At 47.3% G+C, this 16246-nt stretch overlaps 1 protein-coding gene across 1 annotated transcript; it reads right to left on the reverse strand.

The window, feature by feature from the left end:
* Window positions 1-250: 250 nt before the first annotated feature.
* Window positions 251-15143, reverse strand: LOC148136053 (beta-1,3-galactosyl-O-glycosyl-glycoprotein beta-1,6-N-acetylglucosaminyltransferase 3-like). Its single transcript, XM_087983934.1, has 2 exons — window positions 14556-15143; window positions 251-787 (listed from the first exon to the last, which is right to left on the reverse strand). The coding sequence occupies exons 1-2, from the start codon at window positions 15024-15026 to the stop codon at window positions 251-253; spliced, it is 1008 nt and encodes a 335-aa protein (XP_087840060.1). The 5' UTR covers window positions 15027-15143.
* Between the last annotated feature and the right edge of the window lie 1103 nt (window positions 15144-16246).

The raw sequence follows: 16246 nt of genomic DNA on the forward strand, positions 1-16246 counted from the left end.
AGTCTCACAGTGCCCAGTGTTACAGTGGATAGTATTAAGGTATCCAATCTCCACAGTGTCCAACACTATAGTGCCCAGCCTCACACTGACTAGTGCTACAGTGGCCATGTTACAGCATGCAGTTTCACAGTGCCTGGCCTCCACAGCAGCCAGTGTTATAGTATACAATCTCACTTTGCCGAGTTTCACAGTGCACAGTCTTTGTCTTTCCTAATGTCTCACCCACCATCTCTACCACCATCACCGAGGTTTACTTTGTCCCAACCTCCAACACAGCCCCAGTTTTACCAAGTGTCCTGTTTCGGAGATATTCCTCCATGCACTGTACTGCCATGTTGTCCATGTTGGGGTCAAACTTATTTGCAAAGAAACATCTCTGACGGACCACCCAATGTAGATCTCCTGCCCCGTACACACAAACCAAATGGCGATACTTTCCCGTGCAGGGAGGGTACAGAGCACCCCTCGCAACGTCACCAGCCTCAAAGGACCACTTTACTGCCCGGCCAAGTGTCCTGGTGGCTCCTTGGGTGTACGGGATGGAGCCAGGTACATTGGGCATTCTGTGCAGGGTAGCCCACACATGCTCGTCCGGGCTGTAGGTATCCTCCGACCACTTGAGGAAGGCCTGGATCTTGGCACTGTCAAACACATGGCCGACAAACTCTCTGGAGGCCAAGAAGTAGGCGCTGCCCATGAAGATGGAGGTGCTGATGTTCGGCTGGTCTTTCAGTTGTGCCGTCAAGACGACTTGGTCGAGGGTATCATGGTGGTATTGCCAACGTTTCTAAAAGGCAAGTGCAAGAGAGTGAGAGAGACGAGAAAGTAGAAATGATAGCTTTTCAACTTCGCCTGTGGCTTTTTCCCTCCCCAACTCCTCTGCACTCTCCTCGCCCCCAGCTCCAGCAAGATCCATGCACACTCCTTCTCTCAGTTACTCACCTTACAGTGGAGAATAAGGCCATTCAGCCCCTCAGGCCTTTCTCACTCCCATTGCCTAGTGCCAGTCACCTGCCAATTTCCCCATATTCCTGCCTCCCAAACCATCTCCCAATGTTCATTCGCTGAGCAAACATAAAACTTATCCTCAAGCTCTCCCAGTGGATCTGGCTTCAAAAATACACTTCAAACTGTGCCCTCTGGTCATAAAGGTTGAGAGCACCAGAAAAATAGATCCTTGAGCCCATCGTGACTGCGCTGGCAAAACAGGCTCCTTGCTACTCCAGTCTCATTTTCCAGCACTGGAAACATCACCTTTCATGCCTCACCAGTGCAATGGAGACACTTTCCTGTGGTCATCAACTCCTGGAGTGGGACTTGAACACAGAGCTTTTGCCTTAGAGAGAAGGACATGGTGTGCAGGGATATAGTTCTTTGAAAGTTGCATTGCAGATAGACAGGGTGGTGAAGTAGGTGTTTGATAATTTACCTTCATTGGTCAGTGCATTGAATATAGGAGTTGGGATGTAATGTTGCAGCTGTAACAGAGATGGATAGAGCTCTGAAAGATAGTGGAATCAAGGATTATGGGGATAAGGCAGGAACAGGATACTGATTGTGGATGATTAACCATGTTCATAGTGAATGGTGGTGCTGGCTCGAAGGGCCGAATGGCCTACTCCTGCACCTATTGTCTATAAGTAGGAATATCTTTGACTATCTCTGATATGCCTTTGCCATTACCAAGTGTGATCTATTGTCTGTCGAGGACATTAGTGAGGCCATTTTTAAAATACTGCATACAATTCTGGTCGCCCTTCGAAAGAAAAGATGTTGTTAAACTTGAGAGCAGAAAAGATTTACCAGGATGTTGCCAAGATTGGAGGGTTTGAGCTACAGTAAGAGGTTGAATAGGCTAGGGCTATTTTCCCTGGAGTGTTGGATCCTGAGGGGTACCTTTACAGAAGTTCATAAAATCTGGAGGATCATGGATAGATGTTGAAATGATCAGCCGGATGATAGTACACTTCACACAGCTTCCTTTATCACATACATGCAAGAAGACTCAACCAGCCGGGTCAAAGCCCACCCTTGCCTGGAGAGTCTGAAACAGGCAGTTGCAATCACACTTTTACACACAAATCGGCGTTCCCCTTTCACAAATTACATTTTGATTCCAAGCCTTAGCAACACAACTGATCAATCAGATCCTGATCTAGGTGCGTGACGTTTAGCATTAGATCATTGATCTTAAACTTCTACAACACCTGTTGAGTGTTGTTTCGGTCTTCCTGTCTTCTCACTTAACTGGAGCCAGTTTCAGTAAGCTAGCTCGCGTACGTACGTGCTTGGCTGCACTTTTCTGTTGCTGGTCAGAATTGTTTAGCTGACCTCCTTTTCTGTTCTTGCCCCATTTTGATTCCTTCCATGTCAGCTGTATAGCCAAACGTCTTTTCCCGAGGGTGGGGGAGTCCAAAACTAGAAGCATAGGTATAAGGTAAGAGGGGAAAGACCTGAGGGGTTACTTTTTCATGCAATGGGTGATGTGTGCTTGGAATGAGCTATCAAGAGGTGGTGGAGGCAGCTGGTACAATGACAATATTTAAAAGGCATCTAGATGTGGACATGAATAGGAATAGGTTAGAGAGATATGTGCCAAAGGCTGGCAAATGGGACTCAGTCAGATTGGGATGACTGGTCAGCGCAGACTGGTTGAACTGAATGGTCTGTTCCATACTGTATGATGTTATGACTCCGTGCTCTCTGGTTATTGAGGTTTAGAGGACTAAAATAATAAGTTGCCCTTCAGCCCATCATGTCTGCACTGGTCAAAAAGACAAGCTCCGAGCTATTCTCATCCCATTTTGCAGCACTTGGCCCATACCCTTGAGTGTCTCACAATAGCAATGAAGACACCTTCCTATGGCCATCAGCTCCTGGAGTAGGACTTGAATCCAAAGCTCCTCCCTCAGAGTGAAGAACACCACACATTAGATTCTCTACAGTATGGAAACAGGCCATTTGGCCCAACAGGTCCACACCAATCCTCTGAAGAGCAACCCATCCACACCCATTACCCTACCCGATATGAGCAATTTAGCACGACAAATTCACCTAACCTGCACATCTTTGAACCGTGGCAGGAAACCAGAACACATGGAGGAAACCCACGCAGACGTGGGGAGAATGTGCAAACTCCACACAGACAGTCGCCCAAGGTTGGAATCGAACCCAGGTCTTTGGCGCTGTGAGGCAACAGTGCTAACCACTGATCCACAGTGCCACCTCTTCCGCAAGACACGACACTTTATTCATATTGTGTCAAAAGATATCTTTTATCCTCGGTCCTTGTGGCATCATGTATGGGAGATATGGATCCTTGGTTACCAAGGGGAGGATAGATTATCGATGGTATGCAGGATGTAGATGGTGGAACAGGATCAAAAGGGTTAATGGCCTACTCTTGTTCCTTGTATGTATGGGAACAGATCTCTTTTTTTTAATCCAACTAATAGCGGAACTTGCCATCATCTCATACGAATGTAGTTTAGGCTTCATTTGCGTTTCAATTCCTCAGATCTCCCTACCATGCCTCTAACCGAAAATCTTACATCTGCATTCCATTGCATTTTTACAATCGGTGAACAGTGAAGTATATTTCCTTGTCTTCATTACCGAGTGCTCACCCTTTACCCATTGAATAAACCTCACCCCAATCTCCTTTGTTCCATGGGAGCATCGTTGACCTTTCCAACTGAGCCATCCAACTTAAACCCTGGCACCATTCCGCGAAGTCACCTCTTCTCCCTGTCCTGAGGGCCCTCACATCATTTTATAGTCACCGGAAATGACCACAACAATCCAACTGAGGCTAAACCAATTTGACATGCAGCATAACTCAACCATTTATTGGCATCAATGCCTCTATTTATTAAGCCTTCTGCTTTTCTATCCTCTTACGGCCTCGTTCATGTTCTAATGTTGATGAATGTTTATTGCCAGATCCCTCTAATCCTGCGCACTCTTTACGATCATGCCATTACATTTCTATTACCTCTCCACATCCTTCTCCCAAAACATATCACCTTACACTCTTCTGTATTCCCCTCTGACTGGATGCTGTCTGTTCACTGTGGTGACTCTGGACAATTCACATCATCCTCACCATTTGCCAATCCTCCAGGTTTATCATTGCCCCGAATATGGGCATTTTTCCACATACTCCAAGATTGATATAAGACCATAAGACATAGGAGCGGAAGTAAGGCCATTCGGCCCATCGAGTCCACTCCGCCATTCAATCATGGCTGACGCGCATTTCAGCTCCACTTACTAGCGTTCTCCCCGTAGCCCTTAATTCCTCTAGACAACAAGAATCTATCAATCTCGGCCTTGAAGACATTTAGCGTCCCGGCTTCCACTGCACTCCGTGGCAATGAATTCCACAAGCCCACCACTCTCTGGCTGAAGAAATGTCTCCACATTTCTGTTCTGAAATGACCCCCTCTAATTCTAAGGCTGTGTCCATGGGTCCTCGTCTCCTCGTCTAACTGAAACAATTTCCTAGCATCCACCTTTTCCAAGCCATGTATTATTTTGTACGTCTCTATTAAGTCTCCCCTTAATCTTCTAAACTCCAACGAATACAATCCCAGTATCCTAAGCCGTTCCTCATATGTTAGACCTGTCGTTCCAGGGATCATCCGTGTGAATCTCCGCTGGACACGTTCCAGTGCCAGTATGTCCTTCCTGAGGTGTGGGGACCAAAACTGGACACAGTACTCCAAATGGGGCCTAACCAGAGCTTTATAAAGTCTTAGTAGTACATCTCTGCTTTTATATTCCAACCCTCTTGAGATAAGAGACAACATTGCATTCGCTTTCTTAATCACGGACTCAACCTGCATGTTTACCTTTAGAGAATCCTCGACTAGCACTCCCAGATCCCTTTGTGCTTTGGATCACTGACATATTGAATAAAAGCAGTCGTCTATTTAGGGCTGAGATGCAGAAACATTTCTTAACTTATAGGATAGTGAAGTTATGGAATTCTGTACCACAGAAAGCTGTGGAGTTTGAGGCTTAGGATACTGGGATTGTATTCGTTGGAGTTTAGAAGATTAACAAATATTTACGTTTCAAAAGCATCAAAGGCATGGGAGAAAGTCTTAGTATGTCATTGAGATAAAGGATTAGCCAGGATCATATAGTATGGTGGGCCTCATGTCGGGCCAAATCATCTTCTCTTGCTCCGGGTCTTGATGTTTAAAATGTCCCAAAACCCATCATTCCCACCTACCAACCTGCCAACCTCTCGTCCAAAACAAAATCCATGAATCAGGGCTTGTGTTGTCAATTTTGTTGTCCTGCCATTTTTATCTAGTGCCTAGTGAAACACTTCATTGAATCCAGTTCAGATGATGTTCTCTGCATTCAAATTCTCAGCTACTTCATCAATGCATGATGCGAGGTTGGAGACTTATCTTTTGAAAACATGCACTGGCTTCGCTTCATTAATTTGATCTAAGGCTGCAAATTGCAGCCATAACTACCAGCATCAATGTCAAGTGCATGATATAAAGTAAACTAGGATCCATGTAGTGTGAGCCTCGGAGACCCAGGTTCAAGTCGCTTCTGCTCCAGAGTTGTGCGATAACCCCTTTGAACAGTTTCATCAGTAAATGTAAGACCATTAACAAGTCGGGACAGGAGTTGGCCATTTGGTCCCTCAAGCCAGCTTCACTCGGATCATGGCTGATTCAACATTCCTCAAGTCCATGTTCTTGCCCTGTCCCCGTAACGCTTAATTCACCAACTGAGCAAGAATCTATCCATCTGAGCCTTAAATATATACAAGGACAACTCTCTGTGGCAAGGAATTCCAAAGATTCACAACCTTCTGAGAGAGGAAATTCCACCTCAGCTCAGTTTTAAACTGGTGCCCCTTTATTCTGAGACAATACCCTCCCTGGTCCTGGACTCTCCCATGAGGAGAATCATCCTTTCAGCATTTACCCAGTCAAGCCCCTTAATCCTGTCCATTTCAATGAGGACATCTCTCATTCTTCTAAACTCCAGTGAGTAGAATCCTGTTTAGCCTTTTGTTTTTAAGACAATCCCTCCATAATGGGGGCCATCCTAGTGAATATTCTCTTAACTTCCTCCAATGAAACAACATGTTTTCTTAAATAAGGTGACCAGAAGTGCTCACAGTACTCCAGATGTGCTCTCACAAGCACCTTGCACAGTTGCAGTAAGACTTTCTGACTTTTATACTCCAACCCCCCTTCAAATAAGGGCGAACACTCCACTACAGTTCTGAAGAAAAGTCACCAGACTCAAAACATAGACTCTGTTTTCTCTCCACGAATGCTACCCGACCTGCTGAGTCTCTCCAGAAATTTCTGTTTTCGTCCAATATTCCATTAGTCTTCCCAATTACCTGCTGCCCCCGTGTGCAAGCTTTCCATGTTTCATTCACTAGTTGCCCCAAGTCCCTTTGTGTTGCAGCTTTCTGAAGCTTTCTCCATTTAAATAATATTCTATTCTTTTGATTTCCCATCCAAATGAACAACTTCACATTTTCCCACATTGCACTCCATTTGCCAACATTTTTGCCAACTTAACATATCACTATCTGTTTGTAAAGCACATAAGACAACATTTTTTACTGTAACTTGATTATACATGACAGTAATATATCACCAAGGTTTGAGAAGGTTTGTAGCTCAGGTTGAGGTTCTAGATGTAGGTTTGCTCGCTGAGCTGGAAGGTTCACTGAAGATGTTGCCTAATATGGTGACAAAACATTTGCTCAACGGGCAAACCTACATCCAGAGTAATATTTCAAGTCAACCTCAGAGTACAACGGGATCTTGATCAGATGGGTTAATAGGCCAAGGAGTGCCAGATGGAGTTTAATGTCGATAAATGTGAGGTGCTCCATTTTGGTTTGGCAAATCAGGGCAGGAATAATACACTTCATGGTAAAGTCTGGGGAGTGATGATGAAACAAGAGATCTTGGAATGCAAATTCATAGTTTCTTGAAAATGGAGTCGCAGATAGACAGGGTAGTGAAGAAGTCGTTTGCCACGCTTGCCATTATTGATCAGTGCATTGTGTGTAGGAGTTGGGAGGTCATGTGGCTGAACAGGACATTGCTTTGACAATTTCTGGAATACAGCATGCAATTCTGATCTCCCTGCTATAGGAAGGCTGTTGTGAAACTTGAAAAGGTTCAGAAAAGATTTACAAGGATGTTGCCAGAGTTGAGTGTGGAAATGCAGGAAATTGGTACTAGATGTGGAATAATTACAGACATGATGGGCTGAATGGCATCCTTCCGCAAGAATTCTTTAATTCTGTGACTGGCGCAGAGGGAGATTAACTTCAAGGTTCATGTTATCAGGAGGAACACCAAAGCCCTTAGCTAAGTGGTCAGAAAATTCCCCAATCTTTACTTGAACTAAGGCATAACCTGTCTCCACCAATATCATAGCAAAAGTCAGCCATTCGTCCCTTCAAGTCTGCTCCACCATTCAAGAAGATCACTGCTCTTCTGGTTGCAATTTCAATTCCACATTTCTATCGGTTGCCCCGGGGTCCTTATCTTTTTTTAAAAAAAGTTCACCTTGCTCACCCTTTCATAACTTCATCATCTCAGCCTTCACAACTTCGTACAGAAGAGATTTACACAGTGCAACAACCCTCTCAGGGGAAAATAATTCTGCAAGGCATTGGTGAGGTCACTTTTGGAGTGATCGCCCTGCTGTTGGAAGGCTGTTGTTGAACTGCAAAGGGTGCAGAATAGATTTACAAAGATGTTGCCAGGACTGTGAGGTTTTAGTTATAAGGAAAGGCTAGATAGGCTAGGACTTTTCGCACTGGAGTATTGGAGGGTGAAGGGTGACCCATCAATCACCTTATCATGTCCCCTCAGAGAAACTTATTCATTTCAAAAAGATCTCTCAGATTTCCAAACTTAAATGTGTAAAAGCCAATTTGTTCAACCTTCCTTCATAAGATAAACCCTTCATCCCAGGAAAAAGGCAGGTGAAACTTGCTGTCAATGTAATTATTTTATGTTTTAAATGAGAGAAAAATGTACAGACTGATTCTGATGTGGTCTCATCAAGGCCTTGTATGGCACTCTCTCCACCCCTCAGGCCTGGAAATGGGCTCTACATTTTGAAGAAAAATGTCTGTACTAATGGACTCTGGACTAGAAAGGACTCTGTTTGTTGGTAATTAACTGTCATATAGTTTGTTGGGCTTATCACCTGCACTGTCTTGTGTATCCCTGGGTCTGTCAGGTCTTACTGTGAGCTGGGAGGCTCATGGGTCGACCTGAAAGCTGTCACCCCGAGAACCGGCGAGTGGGTAGGCCATCCTGTGAACCTGAAGGTTGGTAGGCTGTCCCGAAAGCCACATGGTGGGTAGGCCACCCTGATGACAGTCTCCCCGAGAGCTAGATGGTGGGTAGACCATTCTGAGCACAGTCATCCTGAAAAGGTGTAATCGGGACGGGCTGTCCTAGAGGTGGTCGAAAGCTGTGTCAGAGCAGCTGAGAGCCAGAAAGCGCATGGGGCGGGCTAAAATCCAGAAGGCTTGTGGGCTGCCCTGCACGCTGTCAACCCAGGGAAGGGGACAGGCTGTCCTAGAGGTGGCCGAAAGGTGTGCCAGGATAGGCCACTGGCCAGATTGGGGTGGGTGAGAGCCCAATGGTACGTAGGGGCAGACCGAGAGCTAGAAGGTGTGCAGCCATCCTCAGCGCTGTCACCCCAGGTGGGTACTGGGGCGGACACTCCTAGAGGTGGTCGAAAGGTGTGTCAGGGCGGACCGAGAGCCGGAAGGCGCGTAGGGGCGGGCTGCCTTAGAGTGGTTGGAAGGTGGGAGGGACGGGGGCTTGCTGGGTCTGTATTGTCTGCACTTTGTCTCGTCCTTAAGCATAAATGTCATTGTTGCTGTCTTTTCATATTTGAAACTGGGATTTGTGGTTTGTCCTCAATTCCCTGTAAATTGGTTGAACAGGATGGCTTGAGGCCTAGCTTTGCTGCTCCTCTCCCTTGTAAAATTGCTGTTGTATACAGCTGTAAATGTTAACTGTTGTGCTGTAACCTCTTTTTTGTACTTGTTTAATAAATTTTTTAAAAAAGGGGAATGCTCCTCTCCCTTGTAAAATTGCTATCTCTTGTCTACAGTTGTAAATGTTAACTGTTTTTGTAAACTATTTTGTAACTGTTTAATAAAATTTATAAACAGGAGATTCAGCGGTCTTCTCAATTTAGGGGACTGACTCTGTGCTGGCTGGGTCACAGTCAGTGTGTTACTTTGGTTTCTGCTTGTATTTTGTGTGGGGGAAACCTGATTCCTGAACTGGCATTCCTTTCGGGAGGACTGATTGTTAAACTCCTGATGTACATAATGTGTTTCAGGTGTAACTCAGTTCTCATTAGGCGATTGTTGTTTCACTGGCTGGTTATAGTCTGTGTGTTATTCTTTTCTTCACTTTTGAGAAAAGGACAATGTTAATATTGTGGTAGGGCTTAGCCCTTGGACACTAGTTTTCTTTGTTTTTTGTATGTGCCCTCACTGTTTTTGGTGTTTGGACTGAGCCCTTGTGGAAGACTGAGCCCTTGTGGAAGAGGAGCTGTTCCTGTGGGGAGGCCTAGCCCTGAGACTGGGCCTCTGAAGATTGAACATCTGTGTGTGTGCTGGGAGGTGAGCACTTGCTGTATCCTGGAGTTTGGGAGAAGACCTTCCCTTCAGGAGTGGACCAAAACCCCTGTGAGTTAACCACCTTTACAATGTACTGTGTTCCTGTGAGTGGGCCTGGCTCTCCAAGGATGTGCCAGGACTCCATGGAGACTGGACACCTGTGTGCTGTGGGGTGTGCAATTGCTGTCTTTGGGAGTGGACTCTGCCCTTGGTTGTAGACCCTGTTTTTAGCAGTGGACTCTATTTCTGCACTGTCTTGTGTGTTCCTGGGTCTGGCAGGCCTTACTGTGAGCTGGGACATTCATGGGTCATCCTGAAAGCTGTCACCCTGAGAACCAGAGGGAGGGTAGGCCACCCTGATGCCAGTTGCCCTTAGAGCCAGTAAGTGGGTAGGACATTCTGAGCGCTGTCGTCCTGAGAAGGGGTAATCTGGATGGGCTGTCCTAGAGGTGGTCAGAAGGTGTCTCAGACCAGTCAAGAGCCAGAAGGCGCATAGGGGCGGGCTGAGATCCGGAAGGCTTGTGGGCTACCCTGCACTCTGTTGTCCCTGGGAAGGGGACGGGCTGTCCTAGAGGTGCCGGAAGGTGTGCCGGGGTAGTCCACTGGCCGGACGGTGCATTGGGGTGATGAGAGCCCAGTGGTAAGTAGGGGCGGACCGAGAGCCAGAAGGTACATAGGGGCGGGCTGCCTTAGAGCGGCTGGAAGGTGGGAGGGATTGGGGTGGGGGTGGGGGGGGAGACTTGCTGGCTTTTTGAGGGTCTGTATTGTATGCGCTGTTTCTTACATAAGTGGACTGTCTTATATGTATGAATGTCATTGTTACTGTTTGTAATGATTGAAATTGGGATTTGAGGTTTGTCCTCATTTCCCTGAAAACCCGGTTGAATGTCAGGGTTTGGGGCTTGGCTTTGTCATTTCCCTCCCTTGTAAAATTGCTGTTTCTCTGTATACAGCTGTAAATGAAATTGTTTGTATAAACTGTGAATTGTTTAATAAAATATAAATAAACAGGACTGTCTGTTTCCTTTCTTCCTGGTGATGGAATATAAATTGTGAGGAGCAATTATAACTGTTATCTGCAAAAATCACAAAGCTGAATCATGAAAGAGGAAGGGGAGTGTAGGTTAAGCTCGATATGCTTATACAAACAGTTATAAGCATCTGTTTCCCGCTTCTGCAAAAACAAAAACCACAATCAAGAGGTCATAAGGCTCAGTGTGGACGAAGAATTAGAGGAAATGTTGCTTTAGCAAGCAAGGAAGCAGATGGCAGTGATAGGATATACGCTAACAATAGACCACAGAGGGATATGGTGAAATGGCCAAGCAAAACCTGTACTGTTACGCACAAGGCCAGATAAGGCAAGAGATAAACAAGAGGAATGGGCACTGGGTTTAGAGTAGTGGGAGGAGGGAAAGAGAAATGTAATTGTACCAAGGTTTTGTACTGTGCGCCTACCTTGTAGACACCACTCTTGCAAGAGTATATCAAATGATACTGCTGCTGCAGATCTTGTCTTGGACTGAAATTATTGAAGTGAGTAGGTTCTATTTCCCACATAAATTAAGATTTAAACACTTGTTTTTCACTGCATCTGACACCTACACACATGACATGGGTACTAGGGAAAAATAAGCATGACTGCTGTCGGGTGGTAATGGAAGAAACAAAACAGGCATGTCAAGGGATCTGCTCACTGAGAGCTGGCTCTAGGGAAGCTGGATCAGCATATGAAGGACTCTTCAATCCTCTTGAGGAGCGGAGACTGACTTCAAAATAGCCTCAATGTGTCTTATGTGCTGCTGTTGGTGTCTTCCTACTGAGGAGTTTATTTTTAATTTTTTTTTCATAGTTTGTTGTGATTTGTTTTCTGGGGTTTCTTTCTGCTTATTTCTGTTAATTTGAAGCTGTGCTCAGCTGCACAGGCAGCTACTACCACCACTGCTGCTACAGTCTGGGCCTGCTCCTGCTACTGAAGCCTAGGCCTCGCCTGCACCCCTGCTGCTGCTGCCTGGGCCTACCTACACCTGGGGACGACTTCGACCGCTACTCCTGAGGCTGCTTCTGAAAAAAAAATAAACAGGATGATCAGAGCTGGCTCTGAGGAAGCTGGATCTGTGTCAAGGACTCCATGTGTAAGCAAAAGGGTGAGTTGGTGACTGGATAATGGCCTCTGTGAAGTTATTCCTGATGTCGGGGTTTCCTGCTCCTCGAATGCTGCCTGACCTGCTATGCTCTTCCAACACTGTTCTATTTTGCCTGTAATCTCCAGCATCTGCAGTACCCACTTACAGTCATAGACATGTACAGCATGGAAACAGATCCTTCCATCTTACTAGATATCCCGACCCAATCCAGTTCCACCTGCCAGCACCCGGCCCATATCCCTCCAAATCTTTCCTATTCATATACCCATCCAAATGCCTATTAAATGTTGCAATTGTACCAGCCTCCACCACATCCTCTGGCAGCTCATTCCATACGCGTACCATACTCTCCATGAAAATGTTGCTCCTCAGGTCTCTTTTATATTTTTTCCCTCTCACCCGAAACCTATGCCCTCTAGTTCTGGACTCCCTGACCCGAGGGAAAAGACTTTGTCGATTTATCCTATCCACACCCCTCATAATTTTGTAAACCACTATAAGGTCACCCCTCAGCCTCCGACACTCCAGGGAAAATAGCCTCAGCCTGTTCAGCCTCTCCCTATCGCTCAAATCCTCCAACCCTGGCAACATCCTTGTAAATCATTTTGGAATCCTTTCAAGTTTCACAACATGTTTCCAATAGAAAGGAGACCAGAATTGCACGCAATATTACAACAATGGCCTAACCAATGTCCTGTACAGTCGCAACATGACCTCCCAACTCCTGTAATCCATAGTCTGATCAATAAAGGAGCATATACCAAACACTGCCTTCACTATTCTATTTACCTGCGACTCCGCTTTCAAGGATGTATGAACCTGCACTCCAAGGTCTCTTTGTTCAGCAACACTCCCGAGGACCTTACCATTAAGTGTATAAGTCCTGCTACGATTTGCTTTCCCAAAATGCAGCACCTCGCATTTATCTGAATTAAACTCCATCTGCCACTTCGCAGCCCATTGGCCCATCTGGTCCAGATCTTGTTGTAATCTGGGGTAACCCTCTTCGCTGTCCACTGCACCTTTAATTTTGATGTCATCTGTCAACTTACTAACTGTACCTCTTTTGCTCGCATCCAAACCGACTAATCGTGGACATCTACTACAAACCCACCAACTCCCACAGCTACCTGGAATACACCTCCTCCCACCCTGCCCCTGTCAAAACACTATCCCTTATTCCCAATTTCTCTGCCACTGTTGCATCTATTCCCAGGAGGATCAATTCCACCACAGAACATCCCACCTGGTGTCCTAGCATAAAAACTACAATTTCCTCTCTCACATGGTTGACAATGCCCTCCAGTGCATCTGCTCCATTTCCTCTACCTTGACCCTTGAACCACACCCCTCCCAATGCAACGGGGACAGAACCCCTTTGTCCTCACCTTCTACCCCACCAACATCTGGATACATTGCATTATCCTCCACAACTTCTGTCACTTACAAACAGACCGCACCATTAGGGACATATTTCCCTCTGCACTCCACCTGCATTTCAAAGACTATTCCCTCTGCAACTCCCTTGTCAGATCCACACCCCCCACCAACCCACCCTCCCCTTCTGGCACCTTCCCTGGCCTCTGAAAAGTGCAAAACTTGCACCCACACCTCCCTCCAAGGCTCCAAAGGATCCTTCCACATCTGACAAATATACTTGTACCTCCACCAATGTCATCTACTGCATCCATTGCACCCAAGGTGGTGTCCTCTACATCGGGGAGACAGAACTCTTACTTGCGGATTGTTTCAGAGAACACCAACCAACCTCACCACCCCGTGGCTGAACACTTTAACTCCCCCTCCCACCAAGGGAATGCAGGTCCAGGGCCTCCTCCATCACCAAACCCTTACCAGCTGATGCCTGGATATTCCACCTTGGAACCCTACAATCAAGCGGATCAATGTCGATTTCACTAGTTTCATCATTTCCCCAACCCAACTTATCGCAGTCCCCAGCCTCCAACTCAGCACCACCCTCCTGACTGGTCCATCTTCCTTCCCACCTGTCCACTTGACCTTTCACACCCCACGCACACCCCTTCCGCATACCTTCATCTATCACATTCCCATCTACCTTCCACCCCCAGCCCCACACCCCCATCCCACTTATCTCAGCCCCCTGGTCCACAAGCCTCATTCCTGATGAAGGGCTTATGTACGAAACATTGATTCTTCAGATGCTGCCTGACCCGCTGTGCTTTTCCAGTGCCACACTCTTGACTCTGATCTCCAGCATCTGTAGTCCTCACTTTCTCCTGCACTCTTAACCTACCGACATTCCTGTATACTCTCGTAATCAGTTTATATCCCTCCTTATCCCAGGCCCAGCCCTCTCTTTCTAACCCATCCCTTTCACCTGCCCATCTTCCCTTTCGCTCATCTGCTCCACCCCACCCACTGTCTAATCACAGCCACCTTCGCCCTGCATCCACCAATCGCCATCCCACCCACCTTTCCCCAGCACCACACCCCCATTTATTCTGCAGCCCCTTCCTCTCCCGGATTCTGATGAAAGTTTCCGACCTGAAACGTCAATTGCTCTTCTATTCTGTTTGCAGCTCAACTCTCCAACTCCTCTATATTCCTTTGTACATTCTGAACCTCCCTCCATGCAATTGAACTGTTTTAACAACCCTGTCTCTCTTTGTACAGGCAGGAGTGAAGGACTGGAAGAGAGAGAGAGATGATGGAGGGAGGATGGAAAACACTTGGATGAAGAGAGGCCCAGCAGACAGGAAGGCGGTTACCTTTTTGAACCCTGGTGCAGGATCCGACTCAATCATGTTGGAGCCATTCAGAGCTCTGAGGCTGCGGACTCTCTCCCGGTTGGTCTTCAGGGGGATGTCTTGGCCACACACATTGATGAAGTACCTCCAGGGGACAGGGCTCTCCAGCAGCTCCTTCATGCAGTTGAGATCCGCCTGAACTCTGCTCCAGCCAGCATAGGTGACCCACTCCAGCTTGGCTGCGACAAAGACATTGTGGAAACACGAAGCGATGGCCCAAACGGCCGCATGAAATTGACTCGGGGATTTGCGGTCCACGTGGATACAGTAGACGTTCTGTGGGGTGTAAATGCTCCGTAGAAGCCTCTTGAACATCTCAATGCTCTGGTGGATGACCATGGAGTAAGCCAAGGGGAAGTGTTCCTCCTCAGGGCTCAGGGGGACAGTGATATACTTGCGGGCCCTCAGAAACGATCTGCAATTTCGGGTCATGTTCAGATAATCTCCCTCAGTGACGGCTTGGTGCTTGAGGGAGACAGTAATGGAGTTGAGGAGGGCCCTTTCCACCTCCTGCCTGTCACCCTGGATGATCTGCCAGCAGGTGGAGTTCTCCTCGACCAGGAGGAGATGTTCCTGCATTGGACTGGCACCTGGTTTCACCAGCCTAAGGGTCAGCCAGCCCCCTCCTTTCTGGACCAGCAGCCATTGGCACAACAAGACCACACTGAGCACACACAGCGTTGATCTGACGCGCGACCAGTGGGCACAACGCTGGCTCAGCTTGGGCATAGCACTTTCCAGGGGGCAGTGTCCCCAGCCTATAGGCGATAGGCAAATGCAGAATGGATGCTCTCTGTGCTGGGCAGCACTGCCTCCACCAGGCCGTGGGGAAGGAGTGACTGCAATTTGCTGGAGAGGTCGCAGCAGTCAGTCCCCTCCTTGTTAGACTCTTGTCTTCCTTTTCCCCAAGATTCAACAATGACTCGACTTTCACTCCCTCTCCCCTCGGAACTGCTCTCCCTCTGGAATTCCTCTCCCACTTTAACACCCCTCCCTCTCTCTGTGACCCCTTTGTAACCCCTCTCCCTCTAATAATCCCTATCCCTTTGTAATCCCTCTCCTCCACTAACTCATCCCTCTCCGTCAGTAACTCCTCTCTCCCTCTGTAACTTCTCTCTCTCTGTAACTTCTCTCTCTGTAACTTCTCTCTCACTCTCTCTCACACACACACTATCGTCTCTCTCTCTTTCTCTGTCCCTCAGTAACTCCTCTCCTCCCTCTCTCGGTAACTCTCTCTCTCGGTAACTCCTCTCCCTCTCTCTGTCTCTCTCAGTAACTCCTCCCGCCCTCCTCTGGATGAAACCCTGTCAATGTTCCGTTGTTCCTCTCTCGGAGTCCGGGCTCCTCTCGCTCCTGTCTGCCTGCCTGGCTACAGGCGTTTCCTTCCCCGGTCTCTGCTTCTCTCCGGCCGTTCCTGGACCGATGTTGCCGGGTGGAGTAAACGAGAGGATCGCGATGGTGTGCAGTCTGGATCAGAGAACCTATTACCAGAGAGAACACAGAGCCAGCCAAGCCCAATAACCCACGTCCCAGCCTGAGCTGAGATGCTCTTTCAACAATGTGGGAGGGGTAACCCTTGCATGAAGAGAGGACCAGGAGACGGGAAGGTGGTTACCTGTTTGTATTGTGACTCTTAACTGCCCTCTGGGCTA

Source organism: Chiloscyllium plagiosum, unplaced genomic scaffold, assembly GCF_037043375.1.
Source record: "Chiloscyllium plagiosum isolate Xiang-an unplaced genomic scaffold, Cpla_swu_hap1 HiC_scaffold_47, whole genome shotgun sequence".
Lineage (NCBI taxonomy): Eukaryota > Metazoa > Chordata > Chondrichthyes > Orectolobiformes > Hemiscylliidae > Chiloscyllium > Chiloscyllium plagiosum.